General features: G+C 43.1%; 2 protein-coding genes and 1 long non-coding RNA gene across 5 annotated transcripts in view; 1 reads left to right on the top strand and 2 right to left on the bottom strand.

Moving 5' to 3' along the window:
- The window catches only part of ADCK1 (aarF domain containing kinase 1), an 86857-nt gene extending 84387 nt beyond the window's left edge, over positions 1-2470 (bottom strand). Inside the window, exons 1-2 of one of the 2 annotated variants that reach the window (XM_031593137.2) lie at positions 2376-2470; positions 840-980 (exon numbers count right to left, since the gene is read on the bottom strand). In XM_031593137.2, the coding sequence (XP_031448997.2) occupies positions 840-965 (126 nt within the window). In that variant the 5' untranslated portion in view covers positions 966-980; positions 2376-2470. The remainder of the gene's footprint in view (positions 1-839; positions 981-2375) is intronic. The other variant, XM_090141452.1, reaches the window with a different exon arrangement.
- Positions 2471-2617: 147 nt separating this feature from the next.
- On the bottom strand, positions 2618-8238 carry LOC149917872 (uncharacterized). Of its 2 annotated transcripts, none has more exons than XR_016467012.1 (3): positions 8174-8238; positions 5645-5720; positions 2618-3368 (listed from the first exon to the last, which is right to left on the bottom strand). It is a non-coding gene; the product is annotated as an uncharacterized LOC149917872 (long non-coding RNA). The 2 variants fall into 2 exon arrangements; XR_016467013.1 differs by lacking the exon at positions 8174-8238 and adding an exon at positions 7564-7944.
- Positions 8031-17283, top strand: part of SNW1 (SNW domain containing 1) — a 17146-nt gene continuing 7893 nt past the window's right edge. Inside the window, exons 1-5 of the mRNA XM_031593140.2 lie at positions 8031-8176; positions 8685-8838; positions 11129-11290; positions 16552-16647; positions 16742-16848. Coding sequence (XP_031449000.1) covers positions 8163-8176; positions 8685-8838; positions 11129-11290; positions 16552-16647; positions 16742-16848 — 533 coding nt within the window. The 5' untranslated portion in view covers positions 8031-8162. The remainder of the gene's footprint in view (positions 8177-8684; positions 8839-11128; positions 11291-16551; positions 16648-16741; positions 16849-17283) is intronic.

Genomic DNA, 17283 nt, shown 5'->3' with positions numbered 1-17283 from the left:
TAAATGTTTCTTTTCAAAATAAACACTCATTTTTTCACAATTGTTCACAGTGCAGCCTGTGCAGCCTGCACATATAAACAGCATGGCACCTCAGCCAACCAGCAGAGCTTGTTTCTTACTGCATCTGCCCTCAGGAGCTGACTCCCTGTACAACTCATTTATGAAGTGCTTAAAAGTCATAGAATATGCAGACAGACAGCTGCTTAGCACTGGGGGGTCTATAAATGATGGAGATTATGGCCCAAAGTGACAGGTGCATAATCCAAGTGAGGTACAGGGTGACTGATCCCCCTCCAGCCTCTGTTCTCCATGTTTCTGGCTGCTCATGGATTCATCAGTGAATATCAAGGAGAAGGCAATGAACTGGCTAGCTGGCAGACTTCATTCTCAGGTCTTCTGAAGCTGTGATCAACACAACTGAGGAATAGCTGAGATGATAGGGTGAAACAGCAGTCATGCTAGCAAGATGTAGGGTTTATCTTATGAATCTGGAAACCAGTCCAGGAGATCATAACTGCATAACTGGCTTTGAAGGGTGGCTGATGGAGATGTGTGAGCCCTGCTGTTCTGAAGGTCCCACACAATGCAGGGAAACAAAGACTGCGCTCTGCAGCCCAGTATGTCCATTCATTTCTTTCCAAAATGTGCAGATCTATTCCTTCTATGCTTTCACCTCCCTTCCCTGCACTGTGTCAACAACTTGAGGAGCTCCTGGCTGACCTGCTGACTCTTGGAGCTAGTTAGCAACTGAAAGAAAGGGTCTGTATAGAATCACAAGTATTTGTGAACTCCGAATCTCTGAACCCCCTCTAGGAATCTTTCTGTACTATGAAACTTACTGTGGCAATGGCTCGGCCCACACGAACAACTCCAAAATCGTTGGGATCCATGAACTTGTTGCCATACAGATAGATGCCAGAAGCAGCTGCTGCCAGGGAGGCAAGTTTCAAGGCCCTCCTTGCCATGATTGGTGAACCCTGCTGAAACACAAAACAGCAACAGTTACATTAGAGAAAGACATAGTAACACCTGGAGGGATCTGATTACCCAAGTTTTAATTGCTCCTTTGCTAATGATGCGCTGCCAGCACTGCCCCCAGTTAAGAGCTTGTGCAACCACAAAGCAGCCAAATGCAAGCTGCTCTGACTTCACTGTTTTTTCTAATTCTATAGTGCCTACAGACCACTAACCCAGAAGTGGGCTAGATTTTGCATATCCACCACAGAAGATTTATTCATGGTCCCAAACATTTTACAACAAGAAACAACAGGTGGACAGAGAAAAGGCAGCATATGCTCATCATAAGTCAGTTCTTTATTATAGGAATAGGCTGCCTCCCCATTGCAAATGTTTTGAAGGTATCACAGCATAGTGAAATTGTAAGGGTGTACTAGAAGAATTAAAAAAGCAGAGTTTAAAGAAAGTTCTAACAATATTAAAAGAGCCCAAAACTGATTGGAAACTGCTGGGCTGCTTGTGAAAGCTCCTCAGTATTGATGAACACTGGAAAGAAGACGTGATGCATCCCTGCCTGTGGCTCCAGACAGCTGCATCCAACACAGGGGATGGGGTCCTGATCAGTCACCAAGTGAGTGAAACTTGCTTTTCCATCAACTCATCCAAATACCAGGCTAGGAATGCACTGGCAGAACAGACAAATGCAGGTACCAACAGCCCAGGCCTGGCTCAACCATGGGCCTGGGGTGCATCACTTCTTTCCTCACCCCCTTCCTCTGGAAGATGTGGGCAGGGATGAAGCCGTCAACCACACGAACCACTCTGCAGCACTGTATTCCTTACTTACAGTGTGCAAGGTAGTGCAAGCATGTTGTTCATTAAAAATACGACATTTTTTTTGTCTCGTTCTGTCACTTTACAGGATTTAAACCTGAAAGAAAAACTACGGATCAGCGGTAGGTTCCTCTCCTTCCTCTTATTTGTCAGACAGAAAACAGCTGAGCGGTCTTTCTGCTTACACCTTGAATCGAGCAGCACGGATGGCTGCCTCACTCTGCAAGCTCTCAAGAACACCTTTGACAGAGTGCAGGACTTTTACCCCGTGGAGAAGGACTGCACTAATTCCCTTCATTCCAGAAAGTTTCCTGCTCCTCACTGTGCCCCTTTAGCAGGTCACCGGCTCGTGCCTTTTCTCTCAGAAGCCTGGTGACCAAAACACGCACGCAGCGACACGGCTCGCCGTTTCCAAAAGAACATCCGCTCGCGTCCTTCAGGCCCACAACCAACCCCGAGCTACCGGGCCCGGCACTGAGGGGGCCCGGCGGGCGACCGAGCGGGAGGAGCTCCGCCAAGGGGCGCGGAGAACGGCCCCGCCGCCCCTCCCGCTCTGCCGCCCGCAGCGGGCAGCGCGCACTTACCGCCCCGCCGGCTCTGCAGCACCCGGCGCCCGCTCCCCCCGCGCCTCGCACATGGCGCGGCGCTCCCCGCGCGGCACGCCGGGACGCGTAGTTCCCAGCTCCGGGCGGAGGGCCGCGGGGTGACACCGCCCGAAGGGAGTTGGGGGGAAGCGGCCCAACCGCGCGGAGGGGGAGCGCGACAGTTCTTTGAGTTATTGTCCCCAACGGGATTCTGGAAACGACGACAAATTCAGTAACGTGCCTCCACGCTGTGTTCGTATTTGCGTGGATACAGTTGCACACAAAGGCAGCCGGGAGTAAAGAGGGATTTAGGAACACATCGATTACAAAGCAAAAGATTTAAGTTTATTGAGGAAGGAGTGATTGACCACGATGCTCAAGGACATACCTTGATGCCCATCTCTCCTCCATGACGAAGGCAGCCTGCCCAGCTGTGCCCTGGCTGCGAGGCAATGCTAGATTAAAGACTTCCCTAAAAGATCCCAACAATACTGAGGGTATTTGCTGTTCCTTTGAGTTCCTTTCTTTTTTTCTTCTCCTACTCGTCCCCATGGACATAAATGCCTGCACAACGTGGGCTTACTGGCAAACATTCTCCTAAGAAACAAAGCATCCACAACTTAGGAAAGGCAGAACTTAGATGTTTGTGCTAGCATATTCACCACCTCCACGGCTGAGGCTGATGTTGAGCATAGCAGTGAAGTGCCTATTTAGAAGCTATCACCCTACTGCATCGAAGAGATCTGAAACAGGGGCTGCGTCCCCAGCACCGCCTCTGAGTCCTGATCACAGCTCGCTGGTTCTACTAAGGATGTCCAAGAACAGCCCAGCCCACGCCCCGCTCTGACTGCTCCATCACGGCATCGGCCGCCTTCCCAACAAAGCCGCAGGTCAGCTCCTGACTTTGCCAGCCTCTCCTGGAAAATCTGTGCGAGGTTCCTTCACATTAATTCTGTTCCTTGCAGCTCTCCACTAAACAGGCTGATGCTGGGTCTGCTAGGGACAAAAAAAAAAAAAAAAAAAAAAAAAAAAAAAGCTTTTGTAGTATAACAATGCCATGTGCTGAAGTGCGGTGGGCAATTTTGTAAGCAATGCTCAATCTTTCCATAATTAGAACAAGCACCTAGTTAGAGTGATCAGAGCTCTTTTGTGTGAGCCTCCACAGGGTACTCAAGAAAGAGCTTGGCTCAAAAGAAAGATGCTGGCTTGATTTCCGCTTCCCTTTCAACTGGTGAATAAATTAAATCCCAGATTACCCCAAATTGCTGTGAAAGATGAAAAGTGAATAGCGTTTCCTTTTTTTTTTTTTTTTTTTTTTGCATCCCAGGTGTGCATCTTATGAAATGCTGAACCATACACAAAGCCTGGGGCCTCACTGTCCAAGCACTGGAGTGGGAAAAGAGCGATCAGATTGCCTGAGAGAGGACCAGCCTTCACTGCTGAGAATCAACCTCTTTTTTAGATTTCCTATGATGAAAAATACAGAAAGCTACATGGAAAGTATCACCAACACCTAACATTTATCATATACGGGATAGGAGAGGAGGCACAGGAAGAGACTGAAACAATTATAGAAAGCAAGGGATCCTATGACTTCGTAAACCCAGAGAATGAATTTAACAGGATGGATGTTACAAGGGAGAGATTGCTACCAGCAGAGTGAGAAGAAAAGCATGAACCAGCAGGCAGTTCTTCACTTTTCTGACCTGTCCTGCCATTCTATGGATGGGTACCAGTAAAATACTGAGGCAGATCCATGCTCTGCATTTATAATCAAGTTCATCTCTAGAAGTCAGTGCAGCAATGGCAATCCATACATGCCAAAGATCTCGCTAGCAACGTCTCTGCTGTTAGAATCTCTACTTCTGAAACTTTTTCCAAATCTTCTCTGGTTAGTTCAGATTACCAGAAGATAAACAACAATTTTCCCTGTATAAGGCATGATAGATGTGCAAGGCAACATGGAAGATAGAAAGCAGAATGACCTACCTAAAGCTAACTCCAGAAAATAATGTAATGTACTCCCGCAGGGCACCTGCGGGGCCAAACCCACTCATGTCCTTGGTCCAGTCTTAAATGGACACTGACAGATTTTGCCTTTGTCTCAGCAATTGAATGCACTCTGGGAGCCATCCAATTTTAGGTTATAGTCTTCTTTCAGATTATATTGTACAAGACCAATATTTGGATGAGACATCTCTCAAGATAAAAATGCCCATTGCCCCAGGTCATGCAGCTCATGCAAGTCAGCAACGAAGGTTGTCTGAATGCGACAACAGAAAGAGATGTGTTGCTTGGAGAGCAGTGCTTTATGTGAGCTGCAAAATCCACTTGTACTACTTTTTTATACCTCTCTGCAAGAATCAAAGCCTTTGCTCAACACTGTTGCCCAATGTCAGTTTAGACAACTGCACTCCACCTCCGTACCCCTCTCTTACAATTTCTGCTGGCAAAAAAAAATCCCTTGACTTTGCTTTCTAAAGATGCTGGGAAGTTTCAGCAGGCCACCACATCCCCTGTCCAAAGAGGATATTTATTAGCTGTGAGTGGAATGCATAACAATGTTTACAAAAGCATAGTAACAGAAAGGTGTTTACAGAAGTATCTGAGATGATTTTTGCCTATTTGCAAAATTTTACTCTTCTAAAAATTATAATGAATATTAGAAATTAAATCAGTCTCCCTTTAAGTCATTCCATATAATACAGACACGGCTTGAAGAATTCAAAAGCACTGATCTAAATAGACCTTCTGAGCTTTTTCCCCCAGCTATAATTATTCCTTCTGAATACTGCCTGTAACCCTAAAGAAGAGCAGGGGTTGCTGACGTTGCTGAACTTTTCCATCTAGATAAATCTCTTCTTTTTCACTGTTTAGCATCTTACCTGTGGCATAATTTATCCCTTGAGTTAAGAAGTGTCATTTATTTTGATCATTTTTATTCCACAACGCGCAGTGACTATTACGCATACAGGTATCTGATATTAGCAATAGCTTATTACATTACTTTGTATTGTCATCTTCATTTGTTACAAGATATTTCACGAGCCATTTAATTCTGCATTTGCAAATGTGGAAAGTGCTGAAGTAGATAAAAAATGATGGAGAGGATTTAACAGCCTAAATCTACCCCAAAAGACTCCTTGGAATGCACCAGAAATACACACTAGAGGAAGTGTTCTCAAAACCAGCTGTGGTATTCACATGGAACTAAAAATGTCCCCACTGACAGCCAAGCCAAGGATGAAGTGCCTGAATACTTTACTCACCACACAGAAGATTATTTTGGCGTACTTGTGGAAATTGATGCACGTGTAGATCTGATAGCGTTCCTGCCCAGGAATGCTAAGCAAAAAAAGATCGTGGTAAAACAGAAATGAGTTAATCTTTCTTTCCTAAGGATACGTATACTTGGGAAAAATGAGGTTAAGAATCTCAGATCCATTCCTTGCTTAATGTTTCTTTTTATCAAAGAAGAATCAGCCAGAGCTGGCATCTCTGAATTATAACCAAGTCTGATGCACACAAAGCCCAGAACTAGAGGATACATGAAGATGCATGGAAATGATCAGCTCACAGAGCTGGGAGAGAATATTAACCGTGTATACTGTGGGACATGATGCTTCACCTGGCTGTTCATGTACAAGCCCACACACCCCAGGCTTGCCTGAAGGAGATCTTGTAATACTGACAGCATCTCTTCCCAGAATGCTTTCAGCTTTGATTAGAAGGTAAAGGGATAAAAAAAATAAAGAAACACTTTTCAGTTTTCCAAAGGTTAATCATTCTCTTTGTTAAGCGTTTCTGCCTAATTTCTCATTTGAATTTCTCTGATTTCCTGTTTTCCAGGACAACACATTCTGTACTTAACCTCCACTCCTACTTCCTGATATAAAAGTTTGCATGATGTGATACTAGATCTTAAAGTAAACATGCTAGTTTTAAGAATTTACCTGTTTCCAACAAATGCTGCTTTAAACCAGTTTGAAAGTTGCATTTTGGAAGCTTTAAAAAATATTCAAATTTTCCAAACTTTCTACATCGACTTCATAATTTCTCAAAAAATATATATATTTCAGTAAACATTTTTGTCCAATTAAACCATTTACATCAGCATTTTCTAGTTTCAACACGCAACAGGTGCAGGGACAAGAAGTTATCCACAGCTGGATTAGCAGCATGTGCCTAAAATACAGACAAGGTGAGTTTACAGAGCCATAGGATTTCGAATAAGCCCATGCAGCCTCATCACACCATATGGTTCAGTCTACACTGTGCTATGGACCCTACACACACGTAAACTCTACATTAACCAATATGCACATTAAAAGTATACCACAAAAAAGAAGCAGGTTCAGGTGAAATAAAGTGCTGAAAAAAGAATGGGTGCTACTTATAGCCGAGGCAGCTATAAAGATCTGCAAACACAAACAGCCTACTGTCTGCATGGAGAGAGCAACCACGCATCTGTGAGACTAAGGAAGCCAGCGCAGAAGCAGCAGCAGCAGCAGACTGCCGACATTCCATCTTAGTTTGTGCCTGCCTTACAGGTTGTGCTGCGATAGACCGTGCATGGGAACTGCTGAATCATGGCCTGATCCTCTGATTGATCACCTGAGGCAAGCAATGAGTCAGCCACGGAGCACAGGTGAAGGCAATTCACCTGTGCTGCCAGAAGGGGTGGAGCCTGGCTGCACCTCTCCTAGACCCATTTAAGAGCTGACTACCAGTGGGAAGGATCTCTTCTGGAGATCCTCCAGTGAGCCCAGGGTACAAGTAAGCATTCTATCCATTCTCTTTTTGCTATTATAACCTGCTTTGCCAAACTCTCTGGTTTATTTCATAATTATAACATCTTTATATTCATTGATTATATAGACCCCAAAGCTGTGTGTTTACCACACAGTGGTAGATGATGCACAGGAAGAATCAGGAACACAGGAGGGAGAATAAGTCATTCCTCAACTCCAGACAGGAAGAGGAGAAGGGCTCCTGACCAGGAGCAGAGCTGTCAGACAACAGTGCTCTGCTGCTAAGTGACTGACAGGGAAGGGTAGGTGAGATGGCAGGTGAGCTTTGCTCGTGACAATTATTGATAAACGATACACAGCCTCGTATCCTCAGCTTTGCTGAAGAACTCCTAAGAGGCCAGCTGTTCTGGAGAGAAGGCGACATCGCTGTCACTCACAGAGACGATGACAGAGCTGCTGCCAGCAAAGCACGAACTCCAAACCCGGCTCCCAATGAGCGCTTCGGCACGGGACTGCAACAGGAGCTCCTCACCGCCCCTCCAACCTCCCCTTCCTAGGAATTCCGGCGGGTGGACGCGGGCTGCAGGGCAGCAGGCAGCGCGCACAGACTGGGGCACGGGAGGCTCGATCCCCTCCATCCGAGGATCGGGGATCGCGAATTCGCTGTGCGCGCGGCAGAGCGCCGCCCCAGGCTGCCCGACGGGATCTGTTCTCTGCAGATCTTCAAGTGCCGCCTGGGCGTCGAACCGCGCGCCTCCCCAGCCCCGCGGCTCCACGAGGCGCCGCGCAGCGCCCGGAGGCGACGCGCAGCAGCGCCGCGCCACACCGCCTCACGCGCTCCCCGCGAGCCGCCGCGCTCCGCGCGCGCACCGCCGACCTCCCGGCAGCCACCGCGCCGTCGGCGCGAGCACGCACCCGTTGCGCGGCGTGACGTTTCCCTGACTACAAGTCCCAGCTGCTCGCTGCGGCGCACGCGCGTCTGCGGCGCGCGTCCCTCCCCCGGCCCGCGGCCTAACTCCGAGCGAGCGGCGGCGAGATGGCGCTCACCAGGTGCGTCCCCCCGGCCTCCCGCGCCGTCCTGGTCGCGGCGACGAGGGGGCGCCGGGTGCGCGGCACGGCGAGCGGCCCCTCCTGGATGCGGGCCGGGCCCGCGGGGGCTGCCCGCTTTGCGCGGCCTAGAGCGGGACGGGGCCTCCGCACCGCTGCGCGCTTCGGCGGCCCTCCGCGCGGTTTCTGAGGGAAGGGATTACGTGCGGCGTGCGTTCTCTTTTCGGCTTCTCCTTTCCGTGAGCGAGGCCTTTGTTACGAGCCGCGGCTCCGCGGCCTGCCCTGCCCTGCTGTAGCGACACGCGAGGCGAGCGCTTCCTGGCAGTGCGCGGAGGGCGGCGGGGCTGCGTGAGCTGCGTGTGCCCGGCCGGGGCGCGGGAGTTTGGCTTTGTGACGGGGTGTCCGGCTGGGGAGATCTGCCCGCGGGTTTGTCTGTGGGAATTCACCTTCCTAAGAGTTATCTTTTTGTGTGCCTTTTTTTTTTTTTTGGTGGCTGTCTGGGGATGTGCAGTTTTTTGCCAGCTCCAACCCAGCTGTCCCAAGACCAGCTAGAGCTAGAAGAAAGAGCGAGGGCCCAGAGATCCAGGCAGACTGCTTTGGTCTCATCACGAAGGGAGCCTCCCCCGTACGGCTACCGGAAAGGATGGATACCGCGGACGCTGGAGGTAAGTGTTTAAACTTGCATCGTACTAATAGGTCTGTGTTAGCAGTGATAAAAGTGTGTTTTTCCAGATTAGAGATAAACTGTGAAGTTTCCTGAGGTTATCACAGAGAATTGTGCAGGTCTACATGCAGAATTTCCATCCAGACTAATGCATTCTTTGTTTGGAGGAAGTTGTTCCTATTACACAGTTACTTGAAAAGTTTGGTGGTAAACAGCAAATTTTAGAGTTTCTTCTCTTCCATAGTTGTCACCATGATAATGTGGAAGTAGGTCTGTGGCCCTTTCAATTTAAGGTCTGTGAATGCAGTGACCCTCCAAGAATGACACCCATACCATCCTTCTATCATTTGTTAAATATGTGTCCGGATTATAGGTGGAATAAGTGAACATGTGCATAGCAAAGAAGAGAATGCTCACGTGTTCTGTGTTCTTAGGGTAGCAAAAGATAACTGCTGTGGGGGGTGGTAAGGGAGAGAAACTTGTGAGGTGTTGGAGTGCTGGATAAGGTGACTTAAAGCAGTAGTTCTAGTGGTTCTCCAAAATAAAATATTTTTATGGAATTTCAGCACTTAATAAAGGTCACAGAATCACAGAATTGTAGGGGTTTGAAGGGACCTCCAGAGATCATCGAGTCAACCCCCCTGCCAAAGCAGGTTCCCTACACCAGGTTGCACAAGTAGGCATCCAGGCGGGTCTTGAATATCTCCAGAGAAGGAGACTCCACCACCTCCCTGGGCAGTCATGGTATTGAAATGCGTAGTTCAGTTTTCTCCTTACACTGGTCATTACTAAAGCTACTGTTTGAGTACTTATTCTAAATGTTAGGGAAAAAAAAAGAAAAAGAAAAAAGAAAACCATTTAAGTTAGTTCAATCAGTTTCCAGCATTGCTGGGCCAAAAAATGCTGCACATATCAGAAAGATTGCTAGAGACTTCCCTTTTTGCCTCAAAGACAAAACAAAATCTTAAAGAGTAGTAATTGCTTGCAGAGTATAGTCTTTATCTGGTTATCCAGATATCCCATAATTGATAAACAGCATCTATTCTTAATAGGTTTGGTCATATAGAAAAATCTGAGGGATAGCCAAATTTAGTTCTGGATTATACTTTAGTACTGATTCTGAAGCTAACTGTTGAACATGGGGCATCCAGTGGAAGGCTTTAAACAACTGAATTTGAATTTCAGTGAGCGCTTGAGACTAGCATGAGCATGTGCTGCTTTAGAAAGAAATGTTCTGCCCACTTATTCCAGTCTCAGCCTGTGCTGCCTGCTGCAGTGGTGTTAACTGTTTGGTCTCATGGTGAATGTGTGGGGGATTAATCTACTCAAGACAACTCCTTGGTCTGGTTTGTTGTTGGACAAAATCAAAGCCATTGCAGCAGGGTGAAGGGAGACTATAGTGTTGCTTAGAGAAAATGCCTCCTCTGGAGAACTGCTTTTGAAACCATAGTCTGAACTTTGTTTAGCAATTGTGTACCAATTCTGTTTGCATCTTCAGTGTTAGTGAGTCAGGATGGTCTGTTTAAAGAGGTCTTTAATTTATTCTGCTCCTTAAATGGCTTTACAGCAAAAAGTTGAACAAGACGAAAAGTAATCTGTTAAGAACACCAAGCTGTTGGTTGCTTGTCCAGTTTTCAAGTCACGTGTAAAAATAAGGGAATTGGTAGCTTGGGATTCGCACCATTGTGAAGCTGTGAGCTGCAGGCTTGAGAGTGTTGAAAAGCTTTTTAAATTGTTTCACGTAATTATGATAGGATAACTAAAATTACAAGAATAGCAATTTTATGATGAAAATCTCTAGTGGTTCATTTTTGCATATTTCAGCAGTTGCTTTATTGCAGCAGATAAATTTTAGAAGTTCTAATTAATAACTTGTGTGTGAATTAAATACTTGATCATTTACTGCCTGTCATGCTGTACCACCTGCATGTCCTAGCCAGTGATACGAGCAATTTCTCCGAGTAAGGAATAATTCTAGACAGTTTCTTGCAGGATGTCTTTGTATTTCCTTTTGACAAGTGTAAGCCCTAGTTAGCTGTTCTTTTACAAGCCAGAGCAGTAATGCTTTTAGAGCATTTTAGCAGTGTTTCATTTTGTTAAAATCAATCCAGTGTGTTGTTCTGTTTCCCACCCATGCAAATGTTATGACCAGATCTGGAGCATGCTGGCCGTGCCTGTGGGCTGGAACTTGATGATCCTTGGGGTCCCTTCCAACCCAACCCATTATATGATTCTATGGTTATACCACATTTTAGTCTTTCAGTCATTCTCTACCTTTTTTTTTTGTGTAGGATTTTGGAGATGGAGGTGCTTTTCCAGAAATTCATGTGGCCCAATATCCATTGGATATGGGCCGAAAGAAAAAAATGTCCAATGCTTTGGCTGTTCAGGTGGATGCAGAAGGAAAAATAAAATACGATGCAATTGCTCGACAAGGACAATCCAAGGACAAGGTAATACTAATTTCAAAAATGTACATTGTGACATATATACATATATCTGGAGAAGTTGCACATACATGTTGCATATACCTGTAGTTATTGGTTTGACATTAGACAAATGAATTATCTCTTTGAAATACATTCCTGTTTTTCTTAAAGTTAGGAGCTGAAATGATGTCAGACAGATGTGAGCATTTAGACTAGGAGGATAGAATGAGCAAGAATTTTGTTGCCACACTTGTGATCCTGTTTTACAATTAAAAAAGGAGATAGAAATGATGAGAGTCTCTAAGGAAAACATAATTGATGGCATAACGGCTTTCATTAGAGAGCTTTCCCATGAAGGCAAGAAATTGAAAGCAAGCCTGGTCACAGATAGCCTTACTTCAGTGTGGAAAGAAAAGAGGCTAAAAAATCAGAAAACACAGTTTAGCTTTCAGAATATTGAAATGCATCTTGCGTCTTACTAATTTAGTATTTGAAGCTCCTGGCTGCTTTTTAAATAAGTTGCAGCAGAAAGTATTGTTGGTGCTTAAATAGTGAAAATCTTGTGTTAGGTTCAGTGATTTCACTGAGTTTAATGGGATCCAACTTTCATTTCCCATCTGCAGTTGTCTTTCTAAAAACAAAGAGGTTATATTTTGTCTTGTGCAATTCAAACTACTGTTGATGAAACAATTTGCTTATGTCTTTCAAGTTCCTTTTGTGGAGTATCTTATTTCTGCTTTTTCAAATACAATGAAGTGGACTACATTAAATACATTTAATTTTTTTATTTTTTCTGGTAAGTGTTAGTGCCTGGAAATGAGGCATGACCAAATGTTTGATGAGCTTGTTATAAAGAGCATCTCCTGTAAGGAATAGGGCAGCTCAAACAAACGAAAACATGGTGATTATTGTAGTTGGTAGATGTGAATAGTTGTTTTCAAGATAATATTTCAGTTTCTCATCCTTTAATTTAGATTGTCTTGAAAAGCTTATGGGTCTGTAATATGCCTCTTAATGCTAATGAGCAAGGAGAGGATGTTAGCTAAACAGAAAAACAGAAGGTGAGCATTGTCTCCCAAATAAAATAGGGGAAGCATTCGAAGAATATCAGTGGAATTCTCTGATTATAATGGGTTTTTTTTGTTTTAAATTGATCCTACAGTTGCTAAAGTTGCAGAGAGTTAATGCCAATAGGATTTCATGATAACTAATATTCAACTGAGTGTTAAGTTTTACAAGTTGTATATCCTCGTCTCATGCATCTTAACTTACTGCAGCACCTTTGGAAAAAGGAAGAAAAGTTCAAATCAGTCAAACTCCGTGTCACATGGATGGGGAGCAGTCAGAGAAAACAAACTAAATATTGAGGGGACTCGCACTGGGTTTTAATCAGACTTTCTGTAGCATCTTGAAATATTTGTCAGGAGAAGGATGCTAAAATATTAATGACACAAAGAGAATTTTGTGACACTGAATACTTGATAAATAGAAATTTTACTTATCCCAAAATGGGAAAAGAAATAATTTGGAGAAGAAGAGTAGATAGGAAGTGACAGTCATATCTGTTTTCGGGGGTGGGGAAACATTAGGACAAATAAAAAGAGGGGTGAAAAATGGTATTGTTAAACCCAAAATCTTTACAGCTTTGTCAGAAATACAGATTTGCTTATAGGATCAGATTTAATTTTAATTTAATAGACTTGATTTGAACGTCAGCATCTAAATATATTTGAAAAAATATTAGAAATCATAATAAACTTCAGGGGGAAAGAAAAAGACCAATCTGCTGCTGTGTTATTTGGTTCAGAATTAGGGAAATACTGTAAAGAACAGGTCTTCACAGTAGTGTGCCTCCAGCATTGCTTTCATCTGCTAAAGAATGTCACATAAAAGCTTGGAAGAAGAGCTTGATAAGTACTATGGGAAAACTAGGTGAGTTGTAGTAAGTTTAACTTCATGCTGTTAACGTTTGTCATATCAGTTCCATGAAGATCTGTACCAGCATTTGTTAAATGACTCATCTGTCCGACTTGTATAAGGAAGCAGGCATGTTCTCATTTTGTGGCCGTACTTATTAGTGTGGCATAGCTGGGTAGCTTTTCCAAAACTGGGCTCTGTTAGCAATTGAAGTAGAAGTAGGGTTTCCTAGTTTCTTTCCCCCAGCATTTCCTTCTGGAGCAGTTTAATTCTAACTGCACCCAGCTGGATGTGAATGCTGAGATTAAAGACGAGTTGTTGTGATTCAAGGAGGAGTAAAGTTGCAGGAAAATATAATATTTGAAACAATTTCACTGGATGTAATGGAAGTTTTATTGCTTCATTTGTTTTGCAGAGGACCTGATAAAACATTAGTAAATATGACATAGGGAACTATTTTTCAGTGATCTGGGATAAGCTGAATAATGTTTTCTGTATGGTAGAACTTTCAATAGTGCATATTAGTAGGATTACATACAGACATTTTATTATCCTGAGAGCAGCAGCTGTAATTCAAACATTTCTTCAATTCTAATACTTAGAGCTAAGAGAAACAAATACTTAACAGACTACCAGGAACAAGAAGGATTTTCTGATGCTATTCTGTGAGTTACTTGTTTGGTCTGAGTTAAGAAGCAGATTTTGCTTTTGCAACAATTTATGGCTTATTTGAGGTAGAATTTAGTATTCTGCCTTCTTGTAGAGGCAGCAATTCCATCATCCAGACCCTGTATCTAGGTGGCTTGTCAGCAGTTTGTACTGTTGCACTGGTTCATCTCTCTTGCATCTGTTCCTTTACATATTTAAAAAATAGTTGCTTCAGAGAATTTTCCTTGAAAAATGCTGACATGATTGAGATTGCCTTCCCCAAACAGAAAGCTTGTCAGTCTGAAATTCTGCTAGATATGAAATGCTGGATAATGTTGATGAATCTGGATGTATGACCTTACATATCTGAGGATGAAGTTCCACACTGTTATCCAGAGGAAGGACTTTCAGCACTAGCTGTGTCATTTAGCTCTTGAGAGTTCTTCCAGTTCTTCCTGTGCTCTTGACAAAAGTCAGGCTGAAGGAGTGCTTGGAGCATTGATAATTGACATGCACACTGGTGAGACTGATACACTGTCTCCTTACTGGGAGAAAAAAAGGATGTAATTGCTTACTGTGTTGTTATTAGGTCAGTAAGGGAACTGAACTATTAGGTCTGTAACATTTTTTTTTTTTTTAAGGCAATAATGGTTTTTCTTTGTGGCCAGAGGCTGTGGCTTAGATGTTGATGGAGAAGGAAAGAGAAACAAGCTTTATCTACAGTTTACTCTCATTATTGTGAATTTGGTTGCAGCATTCAGAAGAGAGTAGTTCCACACTTGTAGGAACTCCTGCCACAGCAGTAGGACAGGTTAAGAGACCATGAACTGAACTGGAGTAATGTCAGAAGTGTTCCTTACTCATAAGGTTATTTGCCTTCTTGGTGGAGTTTGGTTTGAGAGTTTGTGGCTGGATTTCCCGTAGTATGTTTGCTAGGCTTCCAACCAGGTAATTGTAATGGCTTCTAAAATGGTCTGTACTCTGTATGGAGAAGTCATTCTTTGAAGAAGGCATTCAATCTGCCACACTTAATAGTAGCTTCTTGACAACACGTGGGATTGATGAGAGCTACACAGGGCTGCTCTGGATAGATAGAATAAAATGTATTGAGGAGAGATGTTCCGAGTGTTAAATTAAGAAACTGCTGTTAAGATACATGCCTCAGTACATTGTCATTTGGAGCTGTGAATGTGACTGATGGCTAAATCCTACCATGAGCTGCTTAGGTGAAATTGTTCTTTCTCATGGCATGTGGCATGCAGATTTCTGGTTGCTGCCTGAAACAGAAAAGGAATTGCCTCTCTGTACCAAAAATTGAGCATTTAATTTGTAGCTAGAAGGCTATTCTGCTTTTCAGGCCAACGCTTCCTTTTAAATTCCCTACATGAAAATAGTAGGGAATTAGTGTATTAGAATATCAAATTGTCCCAGTTGTCTTACCCTGGATCAATAGGACTTCTGAATATTAATGTTAAAATAAGATAATGTCTAGAAGAACCACACCGTGCAACATCTTTCATTTCTCTATTTATACCAGCTCAAAAAAGACTCCAGTTAGAACATGCAACTGTATCAGTTCTTCAGATTTTGATGGAGACAAAAAAAAAAAACACCACAAATCTGGTATTACCAGGCAAATTCCATCAGTTACTGATTTTTTTTTTTTTTTTTCCCCCAGTTGCTGCAGCTTTCCTTTTGTATGCAATATTGTATGGTTTAACTAGTTCATCTAGCTCAATTGTACCTCATTATGTGGTAGTTTTGAGAGAACTTCTTAGGCTTTTTTCTTCTTCTGCCTTCAGGGGTAATCAGAGTTCTTGCAGCATCCTTGGTTCTTCATGCAGCAAGACGTTTGGATTTAGAGTTGCATAAAGAAATGCTGCTCTTCAGGTCTCCTTTATTTTGAGATGCTGCAATACTATTGTTACTAATCTAAGGGATTAAAATGTTAACAGTGTTGGATGAGAAGCAGTAAATGGCTTTTGTGTGCTGAATTAATACTGAGGCAGAAGGTCAGCTTCCTAGTTAGACTTTCACTTTATATATATATATATATATAAGCTTAAAATAATAGGTATAATGACTTAACTCTTTGAAGACTTTGTGATGTTATTGTAATGGATAAATGTGAAACGGTAATGCAACACAATGGAGCTTTTTCCCTGTACTTGTCTAATAATGTTTTTTCAGTGTATTTCAAATTGGACCTTCAAAGCTAGTGACACCCAGTTGCATATTGTATGAAGACAGAAGTACCTGTGTAAGGGAGAGTGTCGAGAACAGATTTCTCAAATTTTCCAGGAATGTACAAATGAAATGAAAAGAATCTAAATGCTTAAAAAAAAAAAAAGCCATATATAAAATTAAGTTAGCCTTGAAAACAGAAATAAAAATGCAAATTTTCTGTCTGCTTTGGATCCTGAAAAAGGAAAAATGTGGAGAAAGGAAGCAGCAGTTTGTGCCTAATCTCAGCTCTGAGAGTGATTTCCATAATTGTATTCAGTTAGATTGGTTTTCTGTGATTATCTTATCTGTAAATTGGGATGAAGAGTGTTTCCTTGTTCTGTGGAAGTCACTGAAGAATGTGTAATTGTAAGATATTTATTTTTGTATTTGTAAGCTTTAATTAGTATCTAACCTTTAATCTAGGGCTGAAGTATTGATTTTTAAATTTGATTTATTCCTGTTTTCCAGCACTGATAACATATGTTGTCTTCTAGATTATTTACAGCAAATACACGGATCTTGTGCCAAAAGAAGTCATGAATGTGGATGATCCTGAACTGCAAAGACCGGATGAAGAGACAATTAGAGAGGTGTTGTATGCACTGATATGCCTAGTTTACCAGAAGTATATTGTATGTCTTGTGTGTTTCAATGAGATGCCGACTGTGGTATTTCCTTCTTCAGATAACAGAGAAGACGAGAGCAGCCTTGGAGAAGTCAGTGTCCCAGAAAATTGCGGCCGCTATGCCAGTTCGAGCGGCGGACAAACTGGCTCCTGCGCAGTACATACGGTATGTAGTGCTGGTGTATGCATCAGATGTTAGGTACAGAATTAGGATGTTCTCTGACACTCAAGTCTATCCTTCTGGAGGTACTACAAAGCTAGTTTGTGTGTTATGAATTAACCTGCTCGTGATAATTTAGTTTGAAGCGTGTTGAAGTATGTCTGAGTGTATCATGAGTGGCAGCGCTTCTAGTGGCTTATTGCCTTAGCAGTAGAAACAGATTTGTCAGGGAGGACTGTGGATGATGTAATCCTGGAAATAGGTTCTTTACTGGGAGATTCAAGCTAAAAGAAAGTTTGTTGCAAGATTCATCCTGTAAATAAGAAGTTCAGTTGAAAGAACTTGTAATTGTCAGGAAGCTAGTACTTGTGATAACTTTGTGAATTCAGGTTTAAAGAGGAGAATAGAACCCTGGGGAGATGCATTCTATCTGGTGCAATG

The sequence above is a fragment of the Phasianus colchicus genome, chromosome 5 (genome assembly GCF_987193195.1).
Source record: "Phasianus colchicus chromosome 5, bPhaCol1.hap1.1, whole genome shotgun sequence".
Lineage (NCBI taxonomy): Eukaryota > Metazoa > Chordata > Aves > Galliformes > Phasianidae > Phasianus > Phasianus colchicus.
Note: the sequence above shows the minus strand (reverse complement) of the source record. Positions and strands in the feature narration are given on the sequence as shown.